Here is a 27,945-nt window from a genome sequence, read left to right as displayed (position 1 = left end):
TTTCGTGCAACTACCCCTTTGTATAGAATTGATTGATTGATTGAAAACAAAATGGCTGACGGAAAGATAGATGCTGAACGTCACAGGAATCATTTCAAGAATCTGCAGCATTCCAGGGATCTAAAGGGATAAGACAATGACCGATAAATTGATGTACATCTCTATTGATGATACGGCAAAATTATCCCTTCTTTAGATTAAAATTAGTAGTTGAAATGTATGAACACTCAACTCAAATCTGCATGGAGGCCAGGAAGGGGGACATTGGGACTGTTTATTACACTAGTTCCCAAAGTCTTAAAATATCATTCTCTTGGTTTAACAATCAAGGGGATTTTTATTGAATTTTGGTTTGTTGGTTTATTTAGTTGACTCCCATATACCCTTTCTTACTTGTTCTATGTCCTCTCCTTCCCTTGAGAAATTTCTGCGCACCGTGGGAATATTTTAAGAATCATGGGAAAATTCTAGTAACCATGGAAAATTTGATAAACTATGGGAACATACTCTGAACCGTGGGAAAAAAATTAATCATTGGATAATTTTATGAACTGTGGAAAAATTTTATAAATCTCGGGAAAATTTTATGAATCGTGAGAAAATTCTATAAATCATGAGAATATTTTATGATGATTATGCAGATTCCTGAGATGATAATTGACCATATATAGATACCCATACTGCCTTGTATGGACTCCCATACCCTGTCTTTCTTGTTCTATGTCCTCTCCTTCTTTTGATATATTTCTGGGCACCGTGGGAAAGTTTTATGAATCGTGAGAAAATTCTATGGATCATGGGAAAATTTTATGAATCGTGAGAAAATTTTATGAATCATGGGAATATTTTATGAACTGCAGATTCCTGAGATAATAATTGACCACACTCAGATACCCATACTGCCTCGTATGGACTCCCATACCCTGCCTCACCTGGCTCTTCCCATTCATTGGACATCTTGGCATCTGTATGTCTTCGGTGAGTTTTAAACACAAGGATGACAATATACATAAAAAGCAAAGCTTTGAAACGGTAGCACTATCTACTTTCTATCTTATAATCTATAGAAGATAGAAGATAAGTTCATTGATACATCAATTTGTTAAAGTATCATTCAATCTATTTATCTATATATCAATCGATCTCTCTATCAATCCATCGCTTTATGTATTAATCTACTGATCTATCTATTTATCTACTGATCTATCTATAAATCTATTGACTTATCTATCAATCCATTGATCTATCAATTAATTGATCTATCTATCTATCAATCTATCTCTCTATCAATATATTGATCAATCTATTATTCTATTGATTAACTTACTAGGTATCTATAAGCAGAGTTTCGGATCCTTGGACTCAAAAAAATGCGGAAAAAATGGAAAATTCTACCTAAATTTACATAAAATCTCAGACATTCTCTTGATGAGAGCCAATCTTTCAGGTTTAGGTTCAGACTTGAAAATTAAAAGTATTTTTGACTTCGAATTAAAGAATAAATATTTTTTGAAAAATTTGGTGATTTTATTTTTATTGTCAAGGATCCGGATCCGCATACAATCAATGCGGATCCGAAACACTGTCTATAAGTCCATTGATATATCTATCTATCAACCATTTGATCAATCTTCAATCTATCTCTCTATCAATATGTCAATCCATTGATTTATCTATCAATTTACGGATCAATTCTTTCATCTATCTATCAATCCATTTATCTATCTATCAATTTATTGATCTTCTTATCAATCTACTGATCTATCTTACATTTCATTGATACATCTATCTATCAATCCATTGATATAACAATCTGTAGCACTATCTACTAATCTATTGATCAATCTATAAATTAATTGATCTAGCTATCTATTAATCCATTTATCTATCTATCTACTGATCTATCTATGTATTTACAGGGTGTAATTAGAGACTTTGCTGGACCTTATTATGTTTCAGAGGACAACATGGCTTTTGGTAATCCAACAAAGTAAGCATGATGTTTACAATCATCAAAGAACCTAATATGCTACCTTGGGACACTCCATTCTAGAAATATCAGAGTACTTAATATGCTACCTTGTGGCACTCCATTCTAGAAAGATCAGAGAACCTAATATGCTACCTTGAGGCAATTCATTCTTGAAATATTATAGGACCTAATATACTACCTTGTGGCACTCCATTCTAGAAACATATATCAGATATACAGGGACAGAGGGGGGGACATTGGGCTGTTTATTACACTAGTCCCTAAATATTTTGCTGGACCTTATTATGTTTCAGAAGACAAAATGGCCTTTGGTAATCCAACAAAGTAAGCAACTAAACAACAAGGATGACAACATCCATAAAAGCAAAGCTCTGAAACGGTAGGACAAACGAACATTAACACATGTAGAGTGTCAGAACTTAATAATCAGAATATACAATACATGTATAAAAGTCAAACAAAATTTTAAGTAAATTTGTTGAAATACTGCTTTTTTATGACTTTAATATTGAGATGTTTCGCTTATAACATTGTACTTTGTTGTCCTAAGAACCAGTGTAAAATCAGATAAATCTACCCAATCAACCTGTTTAAAATGGACGTACGGGCATTGTGGTAACGATTACAGAGTTGCTACTCTATGATACCTAACTACTACAGGAATCACCATGCAAAGTTTCAAAACGATAGGACAATTCTAACATGCCTAAATTAAAGAAAAGAGCTAACCGTTGCGGACGGACCGACCATGATTTTTTAATTAAAAGGAAATAAATCAACCTAATGGCCTAAAATCCCCATTTTCACGGGGTTTTTTCTTACCTAACCTAAAAATAAATTTTTTTTTGCATAGATAGGTAGATGAACCTAGTACCTAATGGACTACGCTTATGTACCAAATTTCAGAATTCTTGCTCAATATTTAGCCCATTTTACTAACAGTTAAGACTCAAATGTTATTATGCACAAAGTGCAATTAATCTTGAATTTAGTGAACTGCTTATTTTTTTTCCTGTTCAATAGTTTAAACTACATTTATAGTACATATATTTAAAAGAAATCTCCAAAGTTGTTAAGTCAACGAATAAGAAAACGATATTATAAAACTTTGGGGACTAGTGAAATAAACAGCTTATTGTCCCCTCTCTCTTTAAAAATTCCAACTTTATAGGTATTGGCAGCTGGACCCGAGTAAGGCGGAGGGTGGAGCTGTTGGCTGGGACAATGCTGTCATACAAGCCTCAGACATTTATAGTAAAAGGTTAGACCATGAGAAAATTTTAGGAAACGTGGGAAAATTTTAATAACCATGCAAAAATTCAATAAACTTTTAGAAATTTTTGTGAAACCCAGGAAAATTCTATAGACATGTGTCAAATGTCCAGTTTTGTTGCTTCCTTTATTCCAGGGACGAGGTATAGGACATCTGATTTCCAGGGAAGGATTAATTTTATACCTCAGATACAATCCACTTTCAGTCATTAGATACAGTCTCAATCTGATGTAGATATTCTCTTCTCATCTTTACCAGGAAGCTTTACCATAGTCTTCTGCAATAGGCATTGAACAATTGGTAGAAAAAGAATACACTCAGGTAGTTGATATACGTTGGCTTAGCTGATTGGCTTGCCAGGACTTGATCAATAAACTGCAAAGAAAAATAACAAGATTAATTTTCTTGAAAGTTTATGCATTTGGTAGCTAGTTTAAAGATCATTCCATAAAAAAAATATTCTTTTAATTGCAAATTATAATAAAATAATTTAAATATATGAAAATATGGTGCTACAAAAAACACAATAAATTATGGTGCTACAAATATAACCCGGAGTTTACTAGCAAATTTTATAAATTAAATACAAATATAATGACTTTTACCTAGTCAGGGATTGCAGATTTCTTAAATAGGAGCTTTTTCATCATCACACTTTGCAAGTTGAACTTTTAAATCTTAAAAGGAAATAAACTTGGTAAGTAAAAAAAAACATTATTTTCTTTCTTTTTCAAAAATCTTTAAAATGATAAATTTTCATTCAATATTAAATAATCATTGTACCTTACTCAAAAACCACTATTGTTTTCGGGCTTTTGCAGGTATACAGATAGAACAAGATGATTCCAGATACAATCAGGTACAACTAAAAGATTTAAATATTCTTTATTAACTATAACTTTTAATTGTCTTTCTATTTTTTGAAATATCTTGAATCTTTTTTATATTGCATATTAACGGCAATTTTGATAATACATAAATTAACAAAAAATGTATAATAATCAAACAAACCTCAGAATTCCTTTAAATGTCCTCTAAGGGCTCAAATGTTACAGGTAACAGGAAAACTTCATTTTCTAAATACAATATAATCTTTTCAATTTTCTGTTTTTTATAAAGTAAACTTTTTAACAATGATTTTAAACAAATATTGAAATTGAGTTATGACCATTTTGGTCCTGCTTTAATGCTAAAATTACTTTTTCTTTTTAAATATTTACATAATATGAAATAAATACTTACAACTTCCGTGGCCTGGCTAAGCAGCTCCTCTTTGCTATCCACAGCGGGAGGATATATGCCGGCAAGTTCACGGAATCCAGGTAATGTCTTTAAAGTCTGAAATTAGTAGCCATTATTGTCTTTTCTAGCTAATTATGAATTTCAAACGATAAAAACATGTACTTTACTAATTCTGGATCCATCTTCTGGAGTTGTTTCAAAAGTTGGAGGTAGCAGGTAATTTTCTCCACACCTAAAACAGCATCAGTTGGACATTTGACACTGCCGGGCGGAAGAAAAATTACCTGCAACCTCACTCCGGGTTTAACTATTGGCAGAACTTGAGGGATAGTCTAGTGATGACCCACCCTCTTGCTATGCATTTACAAACATAAATATTTTTATTTATTTGATATTTTTGAAATTACTTTTTGTACTTCAAGACTTATTTAAAGTGTACTGCTAACGTAAAATGCAAGAAATGCAATAATATTTTTATTAACAAAAATTGACGGGGCACAATGGCCCAAACTGGATAAAACATTAAAATAAAAATGGTGTAAAATATTCCATAATATTAAGATAAAAACTGGTTTTATAAAATTAGGATAAAACTGAATGAATGTTTTTTATAGAATAAAACTTCGGCAAATAAAAGTGTTTTTACATATAAAAATAACATAAAATTCACATGTTTATTAACGTTTATTTATCACCTTTGTACAAGTACATTAAATCTGCTCTCTTGGCTGCTTGGTTTAAGATCTCTGGAAGTGTCAGCTCGTCCTCAGTGACAATGATTGCAATGTTGCGGACAGGACGGCGGGTCTGGCGGGTGCCTGCCTCATTGGCATTCTTGTACTCAACCATAACTGAACGAATGACTCCATCCTTGCTGGTAAACACCTCAGAAATTATCCCAAGCTTAAAATTCTGATTTCCGACAAACTTCTCCCCCTCTGACTTGCAGAAAACAACGACATCTCCAACTTTAGGTTGCTGCGTCGTCTTGTCAAATCTAGCGGCTTTTGGGATGTAGTCAGCAATCTTCTCAGTAGTCCAAACCTTCCACCATGACTCATAGACTTGGTCTAATTGAGCCAATAGTTTTGTCGGTTTATCTACACATACAGGGGAATTTAAGCTTCTATTACTTGCTCTGCCAAACATTAATCTGCTGGGGGTGATCAAATCAATGTGATCAAGCTCGCTGGTTTTAGATCCAATACAAATAGGCAGATTATTTAACTCGTTACATACAAATGACAGAGCAGTTTCATAGGCCAAAATACTCAGTTTAACTCCACCAAATGTCAAGAAAAACAGCTTTTTAACTTCAGCAATAGATCTCTCAACAACACCTTGATAATTTGAACCACCTGTTGGTCCAACCTGATACTTGATTCCAACAGTATGCTTACCATTTAATGTTCTGGTCAACCTGGTCACATTTAACTCCATCCTGTTACACGCTGACTTTAACTGGCTACCTGGATCAATGTAGATCATGTCTGGAACACAGTGGTTGTGGCAGAATCTTGAAAAACACTGTAAGAAAGCCTCTGTTGAATAATCTTGCATAATGTGAGCGGCTAGGGCACCAGATCCAGGGTCACGGAAAATGGCCGCCCAAACTTTAACAGATGAACGGTGGTTATGCTCACATCTGGCAATAAATGGTCCGCAGAGATCCACTTGGGTGTTAAAAAAGGGTGGTGCTACAGTTATCCTATTTTCATGAACAGGACCCATTTTTACCTCCAACAGTCTGGCCTTTCTTTTTACACACAGCTGGCATCCTAGTCTGATTTCCTTTGCCAGATTTCTACCTCCAATAATGAAGGCAATATATCTGGATTCAAGGAGGGTGTGTTGAGTCCCTCTATGGTTGACAAGATTTTCATGGACATGTTTCATAATTGCATATGAAATTGGGCTGTACCTGTCCAATACAGGTCTGACAAATGTAAGTGGCCGTAGGTCTGGGAAAACATTTTCAGGATCCAAAATATTCTGTCCATCAAGAATTCTGCCAGTGTAGTAAATAATTCCGTCCCTTTCAACAGTGCCAGAAATGTCCTTTGACTTAGTGAACTTCTTTACTTCAGCAGTTCCAATACGGAAAAAGTAGTCTTCAGCAGCTTTAATTTCCACAGAACTCAAACGGTCCTTCATATTGACATTATTTGGCAGTTTTCCGCTTATATCCTTTGACTTGCTTAAGAGCCACAAACCAAATCTTTTTAAATAACAGCATCCTTGTATTGTCCTCCACCAGCCATAACGATTAGGGTCAATAACATACTTGCCATATTCATATCTAGCGGTCAACTCATCCTGCAGGCTAACATTAACAGAAATAGACTTAATTTCTTTTCCAACCTGTTCTTTATCTTCCTTAGTCAGTTGGATACTCTGAACCTTTTTAATTGGCCAGTCATCAGGACTCAGGTACATCCATTCCTTTCCTCTTTGCCAGGCAGATTTTGGCCCAATGTCTTCAATTGTTACTCCTGGACGGGTTCCAGTATCAGCCACATTTAACGCAGTTTCAACATGATACCACTGGTCCCTGGAACTGAACCTCAGGATTTCAACAACAGCATTTCTTACACCAATGGACATTGGGCGGCTATCTTGATTTAGCCAGGAAAGTACAACAGAGCTGTCGCTAACAAAATATGTGTTATTAATCTTGCCTCTGTAGTTATTTATTATGACCTTGGATAATACAGCCCCCATGACGGCAGCCTTTAACTCAGCACGTGGGATGGTTGAACCTGTGATAATCTTGGATTTGCCAGCAATTAGTTTAACAGTAACCTCGCCATCCGTTGATATGTGTCTTGCATGGCCACAAGCAATAGCTATATCCTTACTTGCATCAACACTAATAATCAAATCAACACTATCTTTACCAGCAGCCGAACGGGGAAACTTTATCTTCGGCAGCTGTTGCATCAATTCCAAGTTCTTAACCCACTTGTCCAGGTACTTATCAGGTAAACCATCATCCCATCCTACTTGTAAGTCGATTATTTCTCTGTAGTCAAGCTTAAAGTTTCCAGTAACACGGGAAACTAAACCCAAAGGATCAAAGCTGCGAGCAATGAGGGACAGAATAGTCCTTTTAGTGAAGTATCTACGAAGTGCTTCCTTAAGGTCTCCACTAACAGGGTCAGGTCTTTTTCCACGCTTGCACTTGCCAAAATACAAAGGCTTTTCTTCAAGAGACAGGACATCTTCCTCTGGTGCCCAGGTATAGCCAAGGATTGAAACATTTACACCGTCTGAAGAGACTTTTTCATCAGGTTTTTGTCCAGACAAGACAAAACTTTTAACTTCCATATTGGCAAGGTCCAAGGTAAAATTGATACCATTAATAACTTCTACTCTATCCTCAATGGTATCCATAGCATCATTGGCATCATCCACATAACACTTTTCTATCAGCACCTCAGCTCCTAGTGTATATTCAGGATGATTTAGTTTACAATAATTGGCAACTTGTGTAATACCTTCAGTTGTTTGGTTGCCGGAACTAATTACACCATAAATAATGGTTAGCATACATCTTTCTTCCACTGGTTTACTCGGGTCAAGTTCATCAATCCAAAGATATTTATGCCACCTGTAACTCTTTGCGTCAAGTTTTATCTGATTGTATGCCATTTTAATATCGCAGCAGAAAGCATACACACCACTCCTGAAGTTCACCAAGAGATTAAGGATTTTTTCCAATCTGTTACTGCCCTTAGCCAGACAGTTATTAAGACTTTTGTCGGTGGTAGAGTTGCTGGATGCATCAAAGACTGTTCTTACGGGTGTGCTTAAACTGCCTTCCTTGTGAACAGTTCGCCAGGGCAGATAATAACAGCCTTTATTCTTTTCCATTTCAAGTTGTATTTCTGGCGGTAGTTCTGACACTCTACAGGAATAACCATTTTCAACCAACTTATTGTGTGACTTTAGAACCTCTTGCCTTTTTTCAGGATTTCCCTGTAATTGTTTCATTTGACTTTTTAGGATAGCCAAAGCAACATGATGATTTTCTCCTAGCTCAACATCAGGGTCACAAATGAATGGAAGTGTACCAACGACCTTTTTTTCCTCAGGTGCAAATTTGACAGATTGACTGATTATCTCATCCTCCCTCTCCTCTTTTAGGCTCTGATGCTCCAGTTGGTTGCCCTTCTTACAGGTAGGACAGCCTCTGCAGTTAATACATCTATAGGGGGCTTCTGTTCCAACACCTTCCAGCTCAAAGTATCGTCTTTCCATCATTTTAGCATGATTTATTGAATGTTGCGTTTCTGTCAGTCCAGCCATATCTTCAGCAACATCCATATCTTTTATTGTCATATCAACACTCCAGTCCAGAGATGACCACAATGCACGTTTATGGCTCTGATAGGCTCTTAATTCACAGGTTAAAAATGCTGCTGACCCCATAAAATTGGCAGCATGGGCAGCTAGTCTCCAGGCTTCATGGGGACCGCCAAGGATTCCACGGTGACCACCCATCCCGGCAAACTTGCTTTCATACAGACATAAACCACTGGGCAGAGTAGCAACCACAGTAGGGAACAAATAATTATATTTTGACCCAAGTAACAAGTCTACTTCAGAACCACCAACAGATTTAGGTACAGTTGGCAATTTGACAGTGTGTCCATAAGCTTTAACAATGTCATTATAGGCCTCAGTTAACTCCCAGACTGGGAACTGGGTGGTGACATGATCCATTTGTATACCACTGACGGTGGCTATTTTGTCAGTCCCGGCCATTGGTAGCTCAAATTGCCGGTCACCATATTCTAAGTATATTGACTTTCCTCCAGCGACATTTAAAGTTGTAGGTCCAGGCCTAATCTCCCTAGTGTCCATCAGATTAACAGCTCTCGTGCTCAAACAGGCAGATCCGCAACCACTGTCATAAAAAAGTAGTATAGTTGGACCTCCTTTTGTTATCTCTAACTCTTGACACATAAATATACCAGGGTTTTCAACATCTGGGATAACATTTGCAGGTAGGTCTGTTGCCGTCACCTGACTTCCAATGTCAGGTAATGTTGTGTATGTGTCAACAAACAGAAGGTTATCGCCGGGAAGCCTGCTGCTATCAATAGAGGCCTTGAAGTTATCAAGCCTCTTTTTGTTGGTATTACGATGATAACTACAACACAAAATATGCCTTTGCCTTCTATGGTGGACTTTACCACAATTATCCAAATTGCAAAAGTGGTCTGTTCGACAGTCGTTGGCATGCCTGTCCCACCATGACTGCAGATCATTTAAATCAACATTACTGTCCATTCGAAGGCATCTATGGCAAACTTTTTTGGAGGTGGCCAACTTTGCCCTCTCCTTTATAGGCGTGTCCAAGAAATTTTTGCAAAAATACAGGTGGGTATGGATGCCGTCACATTCCCCACACACAACATCAATTGGTGGATAACCGTCGCCCGTCTGTTGGAGTTGTGGGGTTTTTTGCTTATCTTCTTTTCCATAACTTTTCTCCCGTGTCTTTTTGTCAGTTGGTTTGTTTCCGGCGCCCACAGAGAGGACAGTTTCCTTCTCCTTTTTATTTTCCTTCCATTGCTTTTCCACCTTCTTAGTTTTATCTTCACCAGGCAGAGAAATTGCGGGCATGGACAATTGCCAACTAATGTCACTTACTTGTTCAGTAAGAAAAGTGATACATTCATCAAAACATTTGTGTTCATCCATGAGACCCATTCCAGATTTAAATTTTTGGTATCGCCGTCCCAACTCTATCTGGCGCTCGCGGTTTAACAGCTGTTGGACCAATGTGTGAATGTCACTTTTTGTATATAAATAGCTTGTGACGTCATTATTCTCGGCAAATTTCTCAACCTCTAGCAGCTTGGCTTGAACCTTATATAACCAATCTGCTTGTTTTGTCCTCTCAGAATCTTTGTAAGGACATCTGCCGAAATGGAAAAACTCATCCTTGTATTTGTTAAAGATCATGGGAATGTTTCCATATCTTTCTGATAACTTGTCCCAACATTTTTCAATAGTTGTTTCTTGCAGACAAATGGCGGCAGGAAGTCCCTTTAAACATTTTTTCTTCAAAAATTCCAAACGGTCAGAGTTGGTAAGGTCAGGGATAGAACCAACGTAGATTATAAATTGTTGCTTGAAGGTGAAATAATCTAACCCCTTTTCTCCACTGAATTCCGGGACGGTCAGGGACTGGGCCTTATGTTTACTGGTGACACACTTTGTTTTTAGACCAAAACTTAGTTCTGCTTCTTTTACATAGTCGCGTGTTTGCAAGTATTGTTTATCAAGACTATTTTTAGTTTCTTGAAGCATTGTAGCCGTTTCAACTTCATCAAGCTCCATGGCGTCAACAATTTGTGTGTCAAGCCTCTTAAACAACTCCAAAGTCTCTTTCTGTAACTCTTCAAAATCGTACAGCATCTCCATCAAGTGTGCGTCCGATTCAGGGATCCTATTTGTAATGGCATAGAGTAGCTCCTCCACATTTCCAGCACGCGGGACATCTGTGGTTTTGGTGGCCTCAAGTCTCATTAATTTAACTTGCCGTGTAGCATCATTCATTTTGTTTGGATTGACAGGATAAACCCTAATCCCTGTTGGCATATTTCCAGGGGCGGCGGCTGCCGGTGCAATAGCTGGCGGCGGCGCGGCTGCGGCCTCACGTTCAGTTATACTTCTTTCATAAAGGTGGTCGCAAAGTTTAGTGACCAACGTCCGTATATCATTTAACAGCGTTGTTGCGGAACCGGCCTTCTCAACAAGGTTTCTATCCTCGGGCGGGTTGGTTTCAAAATGAGCTCGGACGTCACTAAGCAGACTTGCTGATAAATTTAAATCTTCTACAGCACGGTCTAGGACGGTGGTTTTATACTTGAAAGAATCATTTCCTTTCTCTTGATGGTTTTCAAAAAGGATTTGGGCTTTACAGAGGGACGCAAGTGCCTGTTTTACTTCCCCTTCATAAACCATATTGGGGGTTTTTACACGGACGGTGTGGCTAATTTCAAATTGTCTATTATCTGAGCTAAGTATTGTTTCTTCAACACTATTATCCCATTGTAGGGTGTCCCCACTGCTTTCACTAACGTCAGAACGCGTGGGGGTGCTGGCAGCAGAAAGGGGTCCCGAAGGTGAACTGGCGGCAGACAGAGAACCAATAGGAGCTCTGGCGGCAGAAAGGGGACGCAACGTAGGATTGGCGGCAGACAAGGGACCAATAGGAACGTTGGCGGCAGGTGGGGGGCCAGTGGGAGAACGGGCTAAACTTCTCCTTGATGTAAAGGGGGACGTCGGCAAGTCAGACTCAAAATTAGCGCGCGTTGAAACTGGCGGCCTTGGTGTAGTGTTGTTTACGGGATGAGCTCTGTCTCGGCGCAATGGGGGCAAGTTATCCAGCCCAGGGTCTGTGAGTCCAGAGCTTCTCAGGTTCATGGAATTGTCTACTTAATCATGCGGACTTATGGAAAATTAGAGTTATGCCGCTTAAGATCCTTAAAACTGCCGATGTCTCAATCTCAAGTTAGGGCCCACAAGGTTTAACGTCTGCATTTTGCCCGACGGGCGGTAGCCATATATCGGGCTACCGCATGAGACTAGTGGGTTGGCGCTTTTACGGCCGTTTTTATTGAGCAAGAAAAAGTTCAACTATAAAACAATATATATAATATATAATAATGCAAATTAGTGTGATGTGCTAGCAACCCCGCGAGGGACGGCTAGTTCGGCTTTAGCTTCGCAGCTGCAGCCAGGTGGGGCTCCCAGGCAGGTCCACCTTCAGTCCTCCAGGTTAAAACGTGGCTGTTAGACTCTTCAAGCTATAATTGACCGAGCTTGGAACCATAGTTTATTGATTGTCAAATGTCCAGTTTTGTTGCTTCCTTTATTCCAGGGACGAGGTATAGGACATCTGATTTCCAGGGAAGGATTAATTTTATACCTCAGATACAATCCACTTTCAGTCATTAGATACAGTCTCAATCTGATGTAGATATTCTCTTCTCATCTTTACCAGGAAGCTTTACCATAGTCTTCTGCAATAGGCATTGAACAATTGGTAGAAAAAGAATACACTCAGGTAGTTGATATACGTTGGCTTAGCTGATTGGCTTGCCAGGACTTGATCAATAAACTGCAAAGAAAAATAACAAGATTAATTTTCTTGAAAGTTTATGCATTTGGTAGCTAGTTTAAAGATCATTCCATAAAAAAAATATTCTTTTAATTGCAAATTATAATAAAATAATTTAAATATATGAAAATATGGTGCTACAAAAAACACAATAAATTATGGTGCTACAAATATAACCCGGAGTTTACTAGCAAATTTTATAAATTAAATACAAATATAATGACTTTTACCTAGTCAGGGATTGCAGATTTCTTAAATAGGAGCTTTTTCATCATCACACTTTGCAAGTTGAACTTTTAAATCTTAAAAGGAAATAAACTTGGTAAGTAAAAAAAACATTATTTTCTTTCTTTTTCAAAAATCTTTAAAATGATAAATTTTCATTCAATATTAAATAATCATTGTACCTTACTCAAAAACCACTATTGTTTTCGGGCTTTTGCAGGTATACAGATAGAACAAGATGATTCCAGATACAATCAGGTACAACTAAAAGATTTAAATATTCTTTATTAACTATAACTTTTAATTGTCTTTCTATTTTTTGAAATATCTTGAATCTTTTTTATATTGCATATTAACGGCAATTTTGATAATACATAAATTAACAAAAAATGTATAATAATCAAACAAACCTCAGAATTCCTTTAAATGTCCTCTAAGGGCTCAAATGTTACAGGTAACAGGAAAACTTCATTTTCTAAATACAATATAATCTTTTCAATTTTCTGTTTTTTATAAAGTAAACTTTTTAACAATGATTTTAAACAAATATTGAAATTGAGTTATGACCATTTTGGTCCTGCTTTAATGCTAAAATTACTTTTTCTTTTTAAATATTTACATAATATGAAATAAATACTTACAACTTCCGTGGCCTGGCTAAGCAGCTCCTCTTTGCTATCCACAGCGGGAGGATATATGCCGGCAAGTTCACGGAATCCAGGTAATGTCTTTAAAGTCTGAAATTAGTAGCCATTATTGTCTTTTCTAGCTAATTATGAATTTCAAACGATAAAAACATGTACTTTACTAATTCTGGATCCATCTTCTGGAGTTGTTTCAAAAGTTGGAGGTAGCAGGTAATTTTCTCCACACCTAAAACAGCATCAGTTGGACATTTGACAACATGGGAAAAAATTGTATAACAATGGGAAAATTTTATGACCCATTGTTATGACATTTTTTTAACCGTGGGAAAATTGCATTTTGGTAAAATGGAATAAACTTTGGAAATATTTTGTGTAATAAAGAAGAAAGGGGCGCTTTTGTATTCGACAATGCTGTAATACAAGCCTCAGACATTTATAGAAAAAGGTTAGATCATAAGAAAATTTTAGGAACCATGGGAAAATTATAATAACCATGGGAAAGTTAAAAAAACATTGCCAAAATTTAATGAACCTTTGGAAATTTTTGGAAACCTGGGAAAATTCTATGACCCATGTGAACATATTTTAACCATGGGAAAATTGCACTCTGGGAAAATGGAATAAACTTTGGGAATATTTTGCATAATGAAAGAATAAAGGGGGCGCTTTCTTTTTCAACAATGCTTTAAGACAAGCCTCAGACATTTACAGTAAAAAGTTAGACCATGAGAAAATTAAAGGGACCGTGGAAAAATTGTAAAAAACATGGGAAATTTTATGAACATTGGCAAATTTTTTTAAAATCTATGAACTGTAGAGAAATTCTATATATACACGGGGGAAAACTTTAAACCGTGGGAAAAATCTATAAGCTGTGGAAAAAATCCATGAAATGTTGAAATTTCTTTCTTGTATTCATTCGAATCCGATTAATATCCGGTGGATTAGAACTGGTTTTCATCCATACAACAAAACTATGTCTAGCATCGCATTATATCCAGTTTTCTACGCATATAAAAATGTACAATCATAAGATTAAAACCAGTTTTTTTAGCACATGCCTTTTGCATCTCAGGGCTAAAAAAAACTGGTTTAAATCTTATAATTGTACATCTTATATCAGCATAAAGCTGTTTATAATACAATGCGAGAAATAATTATTAACTGGTTATATGAAGTCGGGGTATCTGTATTCTCACACATTCTATTCTTAAATTTTATTTTAAATATTACTTTTTTTCAGAGTACACAATTTATTCTGCGACAACTGCCATTCCCACGTGGCCAGAGCACTCAATATTATGAACTACAATGGAAAGTCAAAGTAAGTATGTTATCTGCTGGATTGGAACCGGTTTTCAGCCATACTATCCGCAGAAAGTTGTCTATAATACCGAGCGTTAAAAATCTACAAAATCTAAATGGATAAGACAATGGCCGTTAAATTGATACATTGTCGAAACACAACCTTACATCTTTAGTATATTATAATTAATGGTGGAAACGTTTGGACACTCATCATAATAAACTAACCAATCAAAATTCAATTAAAGTCCCTAACGTTTTTGAGCCAATGAATTAGAAAACATTAGTATAAAACTTTGGGGACTAGTGTAATAAAGAACCCATTGTCCCCTCCCACCCCAAAGTATGACAAACATACTGACAGACATACAGAAATAAATTATAAATTGGCTTCGCTTCTTTCTAAAAACTTGCTGTATAATAGGTAGAGCATGTTGGGGAATACTTTAGCTCCAGCACAGACCAGAAAGAGAGAGAGGGTCAATGGACTCTTTATTACACTAGTCCCCAAAGTTTTATAATAAGGTTTTCTTATTCGTTGGCTTAACAACGTTTGGAACTTGAATTTTAATTGGTTAATTCATTAAGTTGAGAGTTCAACGTTTCAACTAATAAATTTAATCTACGGAAGGGTTAATTTTGTGTATGATTATTAGGGATGTACATTAATTAATCGGACGTTTTCTGATCTCTAAGAACAGACAGAACTTAAAACTTAGGATTATCAGACAATGGTCTTGCAATCAAAAGGTTGACAACATCCATAAAGGGGGGGGGGTTAATGCAACCATCTCGTAATCAATGTATAAATGGTACTTAGAATTCGAATTTCGATCTGAAATTTTAGAAGAGTAATCCTTGGTAGGAGGTCTATTTTCCCTAAATCGATCAAAAAGTCGGAAAATTAACGGCTAATGGCTGCCGGCTTAGCCGTTTTAGGGCTTTTTTTTAGGGCAAAATTATCGAAAATAACACTTTTTAAAAATTTCTAGTACCAGCTGTTTAACAGCTAGAATCGACTAAAAAAGGCTGGTGTAAGCTATGAAATGCCAAGATTATCATTTTTAGACCGAATAATGTAAAACTATCATTCAAAAAGTGCTTTCTCCGTAATTAATGATGGATTTGCTCTGAAAATACCAAAAAAAACCGGCTTAATGGCTGAGCCCCCAGCCGTTACTTTTTCCAACTTTTTATTGGATTCAGGGAAAATAGACCTACCAAGGCACTATGTGCCCAGCCAATGCAAAAACTCCAAGATTCCAAAAAATGCATTTTTGAATATTGACCAATTTTAAAGTTTTAGGTTAATCTTTGTCATATTTGAGAAGGATTCCCAAAGCTAGAGGTGAAAATATCAATTACTTATAATTTTACAGCTTCGAGAAGTAGCCTACCTAGAATTTTAGGATTTTATAATAAAGCCTAACTATTAAAATTGCATTTTATATGCAAACTTTAAATTATCGTCAAACTACCAAAAATTGAGCTCCAGTAATATGTTATACCTTTTTTGAAAGCTTATTGAATATACTATACGATTTTAAATTAGTTTTTATACGTTTACTTATAAAACTTATGAAAAAATTGATGTCAAAGCAGCCCCCCTAAAAGAATCAGGAATTATGATATTTTGTAATGTTACTCTCAACTTCAAATAGTTTGATCTTTTTTCAGCTAACGATGCCGCATATCAGACCTTTACACATGTTTAACCAAGGCACTCAGTGAATGAATCCTGTTGGTTTCAATGGCGGCATCGTTAGCTGAAATTTTTTTCTCACATTTTTGTAGGAGCGGTCGGACCCATTTTATAGAAATTTTACACAAAAAAAGACAAATTAAAATAACTTTTTACAAATCATTTTATCGTGATATTTATAGTTCTCAATGCAATTTTTTTATACAATCCCTTATTCTTATTGCTTAAAGTCTTTAAAGGATATCCTTGCCCCCCCCCCCCCAACCCCAGAGTGTGGGGGGAGGCGAGGCCCCCCATGCACACGCCCAGAAATATTCATTTAAGCTATGTAATCGAACCTGTTGCTTCTAATCAATTACCATTCCTTTTAAATCAAATGAATAATATTTTAAATGTTTAAATTTTATAAAACTAATTCCACCTATTCCACTCCCATATGCACGCCCTAAAGAATTAAAAGAGTTAAGCAAACTCGTAAAGAAACTTAAAGATTTAAGCAAATTTGTTAATAAATGTATGAAGGCCTAGAGATCTAAAGGGATAAGAGAATTGCAGATAAATTGATGAACATTACCAATAATGATACACAAACTTACTCCTCTGTAGATTACAATTATTGGTTGAAAAGTTATGACACTCAACTTAATAAACAAACAAGAAAATGTTATTATAAAACTTTGGGGACTAGAGTAATTAACAGCCCAATGTCCCCTTCCTTCCTGATAAAGGCCTTATTGCAGACAATCAATACTTTGATTGCAAGGCCTTTGGATTAAAGTTTTTAGTGCTTTTGGGGTGATTTGTAATATATTTGCTTTTATTTTTAAAACAAGAATTGTTTTGTCTATAAGTAGCGCAGCAATAATATGTAATTTTTTTAATGAAAAAGTACAGTAAAATGGGTTATAGGAAAATAGAAAATTATTTAACAAAATGTTATTAACAATTTAACATGTTTCCTTGTTTATAGTTATTAATGTCAACAAATCCAGGGATCTAAAGGGATAAGTTAATGGCCGATAAATTGATGAACTTATCCAATGATGATACACAAAATTACCCCTTCTGTAGATTACAATTAGTGGTTTAAACGTTTGGACACTCAACATTTGAAAAAACACAATTTAAATTCAGTAAAAGCTTCTAAAGTGGCTAAACCAATGAATAATAAAACATTAATATAAAGCTTTGGGGACTAGTGTAATAAACAGCCCAATGTCCCCTCCCTCCCTGAAACAATTGATATATAAGTATTTCATTGATAATTTATTTACGGGAGGGGGGTGACTTGAAACAAAACATACCAGCAATTTTATTTTGGGCGCTACTCACTTAGTTTTAGAGATAATTGGGTAAAATTTTTGGGTTGTGTCACCAATGTCCCTAAGTTTTGGAATCTTAAAAAAAAACTGCGGCGGAACCGCCGTTCACGGCCGTTTTCCGCTACCAACAAAATTTTTTTTATTGCATTCTTCGCTGAATTAGGCAATTTGGAATCATTATTTAATATTTTTTTTTTTTAATTTCCCCTTATAACCAACCCTGTGAGTGTAGGGGGACTTCATTTTCAAATTCTCATTTATCAAGGTATACCTTAAATTCAGTGCTTCTCTTGTGCTTTTAAGATATTGGACCCAAATCGTTTAAGGGTGTCACTAATCACCCCAATTTTTGGTATTTTGAAAACGGCGGGAGCGGCGGGCCCGCCGCCGTTTTCAGCAGCCGCCACAAAAAATTTTTTTTTCTGATTTCTTGCCGAATTAGGCAATTTGGAATCATTTGAGATAATGTTGTTTTTTTGGCGGCAGAAAATGGCTGTTAACGGCGGGAGCGGCGATTCCGCCGCCATTTTTTTTAAAGATATCAAAACTTGGGGTAACTAGTGACCCAACCCAAAAGATTCTACCCAATTTGAAGCAAAATTAACAGAACTATGAGTTTTTGTTTTATTTTGGAATTCTGGGCACACAGTGCAAGGATTACTCATGCAAAATTTCAGATTCGAAGTGCCATTTATAGATTATTACGAGATGATTGCATTAACACCCCCCCCCCTTAGCGAAGCAAGTCATGGATGGAAAAAGTGTGTTATAAAGCAGATGTTAAGTTGTCATAAAAAAAAACAGGAATATAACCATAAAAAAAATCTTTTTGAGAATAATTATCTAGGTATCCTAAATTATTTTAACACAAAATTTGTTTGTTTTTTGAAAACATTTTTTTAAAATTAGGTACAAAAAAATTGGGGTGATTTTTTTGTATTTTGTGGGTTGGGGGTATTCCACCCCGCAAGAAAATAGCTTAAAACCACCACAGGACCATTAGATATATTTCCTGAAGAATAGAATCTGATCGGTTCAGTGGTTACAGAGATCTTAAGCTTCAGACGGACATATAGACATCCAGCTACTTTGTATTAAAGATAAGCTCTGGCCTGCTACAAATGTCAATGTTCGTTTGTTCTACCGTCTGATTTTATAGCTTCGCTACTTATTGATGTTGTCATCCTTATTTTAGTTACAACATGGTGTCGCTCTGTTTTCTGTTACTCATCCATGGAAAGTACGTCAATGTTTCAGGTCAGTATTTTGGTAGCTACTTGTAGAGAAGCTTTGCATTAAAAAAAATAATAAATAAACAGAGGAATTGCCAATATATACCATCTTTATTAGTCATTCAAACAGTTCAATTCCTAAAATTACATACATAAATTAATTGAGTGAGACAAAGTGTTTAAATTTAATATCATAAATTCAAAAGTATAAGTTCAGTTATAATACTTACTGTTGTTTAATGTTATCAACAAAATCTGAGAAACCTAGAGCAGCTACGCTCCTAGGTGTTATATTTTGAAGGCATTCTCGTTACTAAATAGCATGTTGGATGAAAAAAAGCAAATTCTTGAATACAAAAGCGGAAAGGGAATCTTTCAAGGCTGTTTTGGTAGAGAAAAGGTCGTCTTGTGGATTTTTTGAATAAGGAATTATTTAGCATTTTTTAAAAAACTATAGGCACATAAACATCATTTAATTTTTTTTTTCAAATTAAAGAAATTAACTATTTTCTTATTGAAAAAGATAGAATGGTCTTTTTTAGTTAGTTTAATACTGCCAAGCGACTACGCTCCCTAGGGAGGGGAGGTTGAATTAACAACCCATTTTTTTTTTTTTTTAGATTATTTTTTAAAGTAAAAAAAAATCTGAAGGGTTATTTTTTGGGGGGCGGCGGGGTACGTTAATTGACTACTCCCCTTTTTTAATTTAAGTTTTAAAAAGAAATTAATTTTTTTTGCGGGGGGTATTTTTACTCTAGGGGGATTGGGAAAGTCCCCCCCCCCCAAAAAAAAAATAGCCCAAAATCATCACAGAGAAGTAGGTATATTTCCTGAAGAGTAGAGCCCATTCGATTCACTGGTTTATGAGATCTTAAGCTTCGGACAGACATACTTCGTTCTACTTTGTGTTACAGATTAATTTCTATATGTTTAAAGTGTATATGTGAAAGGGCAGTTTTTTTTTCATTTCAAAAAGGCATCAGTTTTCGTCAAAACTATTCTTGTTTTTATTTTATTTTTTGAATGTTGATTACTAGTACGATTGACTATTGACTCTAGAGGCGTGGTGACGCTTCGGGTACAAGACCTCTCAACGTCACCTTTGAACAAACTCTGCATTTTAAATTGCAATGCAACGGGCTCCATCAACTAGGGTATCAACACCCATCAGACAACCACCCCTTTAATTGCACGACCTTTGTCTGAGAAGTCCCAACTGTGCATGGTAATGAGTTGCCATTTTTTGGACCAAGGCATTCCCCCTACTCTAACTAATTATGTCGCATATCTGACATAGCAGCAGTAGGAACCATTTAAATGTCTTTAGTTTTGACGCTGTATCGGACCGAGATTCGAACCTATCACCTTCCCGACTACGAGTTGATGCCCTACGTGTTGAGCCACGGTCGCGCGGGTTACTAGTACGATAAGCAAAGTTATAAGCAAGGATTTTTTTAGGATGTTTGAAAACCTGGTTGCCTGTGCTTCTAATGATCTCAATACTGGTGGCAGCAATTGTCTTCAGCCATTTTGGCATTTGAAGGTATGAGCCAGGGTTGGCAAGAAAAGTCGAGTTAAAACCACATGGTTTTTTTTTTGGCGGCGGCGAAAAATGGCGCCATCGTTTTTTTTTTTGAAAGATACCAAAACTTGGGGTAATTAGTGACCCAGCCCAAAAGATTTTACCCAATTATCTCTAAAACTAAGGAAGTAGCACCCAAAATGAAATTGCTGGTATGTCGTGGCACGAGCCCAGAGTAACCACCCCCCCTCCCCCTTTACTTAAAATTTTGTTAAAACTTATATATTTATAATCTGCTTATTTAGTTCTGACACTCTACAAGTGTTAATATTAGTTTTTCCACCCATTTTAGAGCTTCACTTTATGGATGTTGTCATCCTTGTTTTTTTATTTCTAGGACTGAGCATTGGCTACATCAAGATTTCATGAACGGCACAACAAATCAATACTTAGAACTAGCGGCTACGCCCCTAGAGGCCTCTAGAGGCACGTAAAATGTTTTTCTTTTCAATCTATGTTAAGATCAGCTGTTTTTCGCCGCTAGATGGGGTTAGTTAGGTTTTTTGCGATTTCTTTTAGTGGCTGGTTACATCCTCTCCCAAAATAGTTATAAACCTTCGCAGAACCTATGAGAAGCTACCCTGTATAGGAGAACCATGTCAGTTCAGTGATTAGTGAGATCCTTCGTTACGCACAAATAGGCATCGTTCTACTTTGAATTATAGATAGATTTGCTACTTAATACTCTTGTGTAAAACAAGAAGAATGTCTGTCTCTCTGTCTGTCCGTCTGTCTGTCTGAGTGTGTGTACTGAAGGATCTCGCTAAACGCTCCTTTACAGGGTAGCTTATAATAGGTCATGAGAAGGTTTATAACTATTATGGGGTAAGGTTCCACTGCCCTCCCAAGAGAAATCATCCATAGAAAAATTTAGTTTAGCTGCTAGTATGTCATATTTCTTTCAGGGAGGGAGGGGACATTGGACTGTAAATTATACGGGTCCCCAAAGTTTTATAATAACATTCTTTTATTCGTTTGCTTAAGAGGTTTTGATACATCTTGATTTGGCTTTTATGCAACATTTGTCATGGGTACCAGTATAAAACTTTGGGTACCAGAATAAAACTTTGGGTACCAGTATAAAACTTTGGATATCATAGCAAAATTTTGGTTACCAGTATAAAACTTTTGGTACCAGTATAAAACTTTGGGTACCATTATAAAACTTTGGGTACCAGTATAAAACTTTGGGTACCAGTATAAAACTTTGGGTACTAGCATAAACTTTTCCACCAATTATTTTAATCTACAAAAGGAGTTTTGTCTATCACAATTGGGGGAGTGCATAAATTTATCGTCCATTGTCTTATCCCCTAAGATCCATGGTGACAATACTCATAACAATCTTTCTCGTATTCATTCGAATCCGGTGGATAAGAACCGGTTTTTATCTATACGAAAAAACTATGTCTAGCATCGTATTATATCCAGCTTTCTACGAATATAAAAATGTACAATCATAAGGTTTTTCGGCATCTCGGGGCTAAAAAAACTGTTTTTAATCTTATAATTGTACACTTTATATCTGCGGAAAGCCGTTTATAATACGATGCTATAAATAATTATTCCGGCTGGATTAGAACCGGTTCTTAGCTATACTACAAAAATCATGTATAGCATCGAATTACAGACAATTGTCCACAAATATTTTTTAAAAATCAAAAATACGAGTTTTGTTTGCCCGCGGTTTGGGCTTTTCGGGGCTAATAAAACTGGTTTTAATCTTAAATCTTTGGATTTAATATCCGCGGAAAGCTGTCTATAATACGATGCGATAGAAAACCATTATTGTTTCAAAATCTGTGTATTTTTATCAAATCCAAACTTTTCTAGTATAGTCCCTTTCGTGGCAACGCACCTTAAGGGGCGATTCTTCATATTTTTCACAGTAGCTTTTCTCCTATTTCTAGCCCCTGCGGGGAGCTCTAACCTTGCAGGGCCAATTTCCTAACCTGGTGGGGCAATCACCTAACCCAATTTAACCTAACCTAACCTATAAAAAGCCATTTTAAAAATACGACGAGTCGCCCCTTAAGATGCGTTGCCACGAAAGGGACTATTCCCGACAATTCTAATGTTTTTAACCATTTTTTGAAAGGTATGTCAAAATACTCTGACACCTGTAGAATCATACTGCAGAGCTAAAATAAGAATAGGCCCCCCCAAAAAACTTTTTTGGGGGGGGAATATGTTAAAAATTTCTCAATCTATAGTAAAAAATAGGTTAAAAACAGTTTAATAGATATGTATTGCTTTGTATCGTAAAAAAAGATATAGAATTTAATAATAAACAATAAATTGTCACATATTTTTTATTTTAGTATCCGCGGAAAACTGTATTGATATAATGGGATATATAGTTATTTTTCGCATCGTATAATAGACAGCTTTCCGTGGATATGAAAATAAAAATATTTACAAGATTAATTCCATTTCTAAAGGGCCGTATGCCCGGGCTAATAAAACTGGGGTATTTGTATTATAATTTTTATTTTGATATTCGTGGAAAATTGTCTCTAATACGATTTTATTAATGATTTGTATTTATAACTGAGAACCGGTTCCAATCCAGCGGTTATTAATCGGTTTCGAAGCCATACTTGATAATCGCGTTTACTTTATATTTAGGGCGTTGCTAAAAAAGGTCTAATGCTACAAAAAAAAAATGAGGGGGAAAGGGGTTAGGTTGTGCTAAAATTCCTTAAAAGTGTGAGTTTTAAGGCTTAAAAACAGTAGTAGAATGATAATATTCACTAAATATGTATATTCCTTATTGAAAAGAACTATAGTCAAAACATTTTTTAAAGTTAACATAAAGGAGGATGTGCTTAAGGACCATTTGGGCAGGGGGGGGGGGGTTTACTCGAGAACCCTTAGAGCTAAAGGGAGCTAATTTTGGATTTAAGCTTCTATGGGGCCAAAGTTACTTTTAAAATTATCGTCGACCCCCCACCCCCCCCCCAAAAAATTTTTTTTGGGGGGGGGGTAAAAATTTTTTTTATTGCATTTCTCGCCGAATTAGGCAATTTGGAATCATTTGAGACCATGTTATTTTTTTCAAAAATTTTTCGCCTTACAAGCAACCCTGCGGGGGGACTTAATCATTTTTTTCAAATTCTCGTTTATGAAGGTATATCTTAAATACAGTATGCTACTCTCTTAGTTTTAAAGATAATTGGATGAAATCTTTTTGATTGTGTCACTAATTACCCCAAGTTTTGGTATCTTTAAAAAAAAACGGCGGCGGGACCGCCGCTCCCGCCGTCCGCCGCTGTTTTCCGCCGCCACCAAAAAAAATTTTTATTGCATTTCTCGCCGAATTAGGCAATTTGGAATCATTTGAGACCATGTTATTTTTTCAAAAATTTTTCCCCTAACAAGCAACCCTGCGGGGGGGACTTAATCATTTAATCCGCCACCAAAAAATTTTTTTTATTGCATTTCTTGCCGAATTGGGCAATTTGGAATCATTTGAGACCATGTTATTTGTTTCAAAACGGAAAACGGCGGCAGACGGCGGGAGCGGCGGTCCCGCCGCCGTTTTTTTTAAAGATACCAAAACTTGGGGTAATAAGGGACACAATCAAAAAGATTTCATCCAATTATCTCTAAAACTAAGGGAGTAGCATACTGTATTTAAGATATACCTTTATAAACGAGAATTTGAAAAAAATAACTAAGTCCCCCCGCAGGGTTGCTTGTAAGGCGAAAAATTTTTGAAAAAAATAACATGGTCTCAAATGATTCCAAATTGCCTAATTCGGCGAGAAATGCAATAAAAAAAAATTTTTACCCCCCCCCCAATAAAATTTTTTTTGGGGGGGGTGGGGGCCGGGGGTCGACGATAATTTTAAAAGTAACTTTGGCCCCATAGAAGCTTAAATCCAAAATTAGCTCCCTCTAGCTCTAAAGGTTCTCGAGTAAACCCCCCCCCCCCCTGCCCAAATGGTCCTTAAGCACATCCTCCTTTTATCGTTCTACTACTGTTTTAAGCCTTAAAAATCACACCTTTATAGAATTTAAGCACAACCTACCTCCCCCTTTAATTTACAAAAGGTCTAATGCTATAAAAGGTCAAATCTTACAAATTTACTCTGTTAGGTAAAGGTCGATTTTTGTATCGGGTTCGAAACCATTCCATTGGGTAGCCAACACAGACTTTAGACAAAATGTCGGACGGAATTTCAATTTCCAGCCTGTGGACAAAGTTATTCAAGAAAGAAATTTCGATTTTATACATTGTTTCACTGCTAGTAGATTTTTTCTTTAAAAATTGGAAGATTTTTTTTTCTTTAATTTTAAAAATTAGACCTTTGATAACATTAGATCATTTGTAGCAACACCATATTTAGTCACTAGCGGCTACGCCCCTAGAGGCCTCTAGTGGCACTTTAAATGTTTTTTTTAAACAATACGTAACATTTCTATGTTGCGCTCAAGTCTCAACGTAAAAAAATTTTTTTTTTGTGATTTCTCTTTGAAGGGTGGTGGTACCCTCCCCCAAAATAGATATAAACCTTCCCGGGACCTATGAATAGCTACCCTGTAAAGGATAATCATATCGGTTCAGCGGTTAGCGAGATCCTTCGGTACAAACACACTAACACATAGACAAACAGGATAAGTATAAGGATATCTCCAATACGAGGGAGGGAGGGGACATTGGACTGTAAATTAACATTCGTTGACTTGAAAACTTAGTGGGGCTATAAACCAATACTCTTTATCATAAGGGGTAATTTTGTTTATTGTGGTTGTGGTTCAATTTATCATCTATTGTCTTATCCCTTAAGATCCCTTATTTGCAATAGAAGATTAATTGGGAACAGTCGCTTTCGTGGCAACGCCCCTTAAGGGGCGATTCGTCGTATTTTTAAAATGGCTTTTTATAGGTTAGGTTAGGTTATATTGGGTTTGGTGATTGCCCCACCGGGTTAGGAAATTGGCCTCGCAGGGTAAGAGCCCCCCGCAGGGGCTAGAAATAGGAGAAAAGCTACACCCCGGGCCCTTAAGGTGCGTTGCCACGAAAGGGACTATACCCGATTAATTCATTGTTTTTTTTTCCTAGATGTTTTGTAAAATTGTATATAAATTGTGAAAAGAATTGTAAACAAAAATTGTAAAAATTTGTTTAATAAAAATTCAAAATTGTTATAGTTAATAATAAATTTACTAAAAATGAAAAAAAAAGATTTGGGGTATAGTCCCTTTCGAGGAAACACCTCTAAAGGGGCGTTTTGTTGTGTTGGGTTGGGTGATTGTCCCAAGGGTTACGGAATTGGCCCAACAGGGTCTAGGGATAGGAGATAAGCTACTGTGAAAATACGACGATACGCCCTTTAAGAGGCAGTGCCACGGAAGGGACTATACCCAAGATTTTTTATCTTTAATAAACATTTTTAAAAGATTTTAAAAAAAATTTAGAAGATTTTTTAAAAAGATAAATCTAATTCAGCTCTTATACCTTTATTAAACTTAATGTTGAAATTTTATATTTTGAAAACCCTATTAAGCGTTTCAAGTCCATTTTTCTCAAAAATTTAACTTTTGAAACCTTTAAAAGTCAAAAATAGACGCCGAAATTTTTTTTTGTTGATTTTAGGCTGGAGCTGGAACCGCAACAAAATCAAATTGCTGCCAACAACGAAATTAATTCGTAATAAAATCACGAAACATATCATTAACGTGTTTTTCAGCTGTCGTTGGGTGGCAACACATCGTAAAATTGACGACCTCTCCATTTGCCCCCCAAATATTATTTTAGATTTATTTCGCTTGTTGGTTATACCTTATTTTTGGGTATTTATTTTTAAAATTAACGGCTAACGGCTGGCTGCTAAACTTTATCACCTCTTTGTTCAATTTAGGAAAAGAGACCTACCAAGGATTACTCATGCCAAGTTTCATTACGAAATTCGGATTAAAAGTGCCGAAGCAAATCTATAATCTTTACCAGAAAATCTGAACGTCCATTTAAAACATGCTGATTTTTTTAGGTTTTTGACAACTACGTTTTGCCTATTTGTTTATAAAGATTCCCAGGACAACAATATTATGAGCGAAGCATTTCTATAATCAAGTCCTAAAAATATATCCTGTATTTAAGCTGTTTTATAACAAATTTACCTAAAAATTTGTTTAGACTTGTACATTTATATTCTGCCTATTAAGTTCTGACACTCTGCAAAGTGTTAATGTTCGTTTGTTCTACCGCTTGCTTACACGGATGTTGTAATCCTTGTATTTATTTTGGCGGATATTGTATTTCAAACTAGGAGCTACGCCCCTAGAGTCCTCGAAAGGGGTAGAGACGATCCTGGCCTTAACCACTTTTTTCAAAGAGATTTTTTTTGAGAAAATAAGATAATCATATTGGTTCAGCGGTTAGGGAGAACCCTAGAAAGACGTCCTGTTACTTTTATATAAGGACCAGCGGCTACGCCCCTAGAGGCCTCTAGTGGCACTTTAAATGTTTGTGGTTCTATGTTATGTCTTTGTTGCGTTCAAGTCTCTACGAAAAAGCAAAAATATTTTAAAAATTTAGATTTTTTTGTGATTTCTCTTGGGAGGGTGGTATTACCCTCCCTCAAAATAGTTATAAACCATCCCGGGACCTATGAGAAGGAGAACCAGATTGGTTCAGTGGTTAGTGAGATCCCTTGGTACCTACAAACAGACAGACATCGTTCTACTTTGTATTATAGACTATCGCCTTAGGCCCCTAGTGGCCTCTAGGGGTACTTTCCGTGGAAAGGGGAAAATTAGACCTCACCCCACCAATTTAAAAAAAGAGTAGAAAATGTTTTCTCGTATTCATTCGAATCCAGTGGATAGGAACCAGTTCTCATCCATACGAAAAAACTATGTCTAGCATCGTATTATATCCAGCTTTATACGAATATAAAAATGTACAATCATAAGATTAAAACCAGTTTTTTAGCCCGTGCCTTCGGCAACTCGGGGATAAAAATACTGGTTTTAATCTTATAATTGTACATTCTATATCCGCGGAAAGCTGTTTATAATACGATGCGAGAAATAACTATTTTTTCCCTAAATGTTTTGTAAAATTGTATATAAATTGTAAAATAAATTGTAAAAATGTGTTTAATAAAAATTTATAATTGTATAGTTGCTAATTAATTCACTAAAAGAGAAAAAAATAAAGATTTTGGATATAGTCCCTTTCTTGGCAACGCCTTTTAAGTTTCGTTTCGTCGTATTTTCACAGTAGCTTTGAAAGTTTTTTTTAGGTTATATTAAGTTGGGTTAGGGGATTGCCCCA

At 36.0% G+C, this 27,945-nt stretch overlaps 2 protein-coding genes and 1 long non-coding RNA gene across 6 annotated transcripts in view; 2 read left to right on the top strand and 1 right to left on the bottom strand.

Moving 5' to 3' along the window:
* Window positions 1-27,945, top strand: part of LOC145306827 (sugar transporter SWEET1-like) — a 177,966-nt gene that overhangs the window by 35,151 nt on the left and 114,870 nt on the right. The window lies entirely within an intron of this gene.
* LOC145306831 (transmembrane protein 222-like) lies at window positions 4-27,789 on the top strand. Of its 3 annotated transcripts, none has more exons than XR_013875235.1 (9): window positions 4-86; window positions 891-978; window positions 1,920-1,990; window positions 3,165-3,254; window positions 14,761-14,841; window positions 19,042-19,103; window positions 20,537-20,621; window positions 20,998-21,149; window positions 27,601-27,789. XR_013875235.1 is itself a non-coding variant. In XM_080149142.1 (8 exons), exons 1-7 carry the CDS (start codon window positions 52-54, stop codon window positions 20,617-20,619), a joined length of 510 nt encoding a protein of 169 aa, XP_080005268.1. In that variant the 5' UTR covers window positions 4-51; the 3' UTR covers window positions 20,620-20,621; window positions 20,998-23,220. The 3 variants fall into 3 exon arrangements, 1 of the variants encoding a protein (XP_080005268.1); XR_013875236.1 differs by having other exon boundaries at window positions 27,593-27,789; XM_080149142.1 differs by lacking the exon at window positions 27,601-27,789 and having other exon boundaries at window positions 20,998-23,220.
* On the bottom strand, window positions 3,372-4,938 carry LOC145306834 (uncharacterized). 2 transcript variants are annotated; one of them, XR_013875238.1, is made up of 5 exons: window positions 4,509-4,933; window positions 4,278-4,342; window positions 4,050-4,131; window positions 3,872-3,943; window positions 3,372-3,641 (listed from the first exon to the last, which is right to left on the bottom strand). It is a non-coding gene; the product is annotated as an uncharacterized LOC145306834 (long non-coding RNA). The 2 variants fall into 2 exon arrangements; XR_013875237.1 differs by having other exon boundaries at window positions 4,050-4,938.

Source organism: Acartia tonsa, chromosome 15, assembly GCF_053477335.1.
Source record: "Acartia tonsa isolate MP-2025a chromosome 15, ASM5347733v1, whole genome shotgun sequence".
Classification (NCBI taxonomy): domain Eukaryota; kingdom Metazoa; phylum Arthropoda; class Copepoda; order Calanoida; family Acartiidae; genus Acartia; species Acartia tonsa.
The sequence above is the reverse complement of the archived record's forward strand: the minus strand, read 5'-3'. Positions and strand labels throughout refer to the sequence as shown.

Bases quoted from the DNA above. Each gene is read 5' to 3' on its own strand.
- LOC145306831 (XM_080149142.1), top strand. From the start codon at position 52: ATGGCTGACGGAAAGATAGATGCTGAACGTCACAG. The intron at 14,842-19,041 runs GTAAGTATGTTA...TCCTTATTTTAG, and splicing joins AACTACAATGGAAAGTCAAA to TTACAACATGGTGTCGCTCT. The intron at 19,104-20,536 runs GTCAGTATTTTG...GGATTTTTTTAG, and splicing joins AAAGTACGTCAATGTTTCAG to GATGTTTGAAAACCTGGTTG.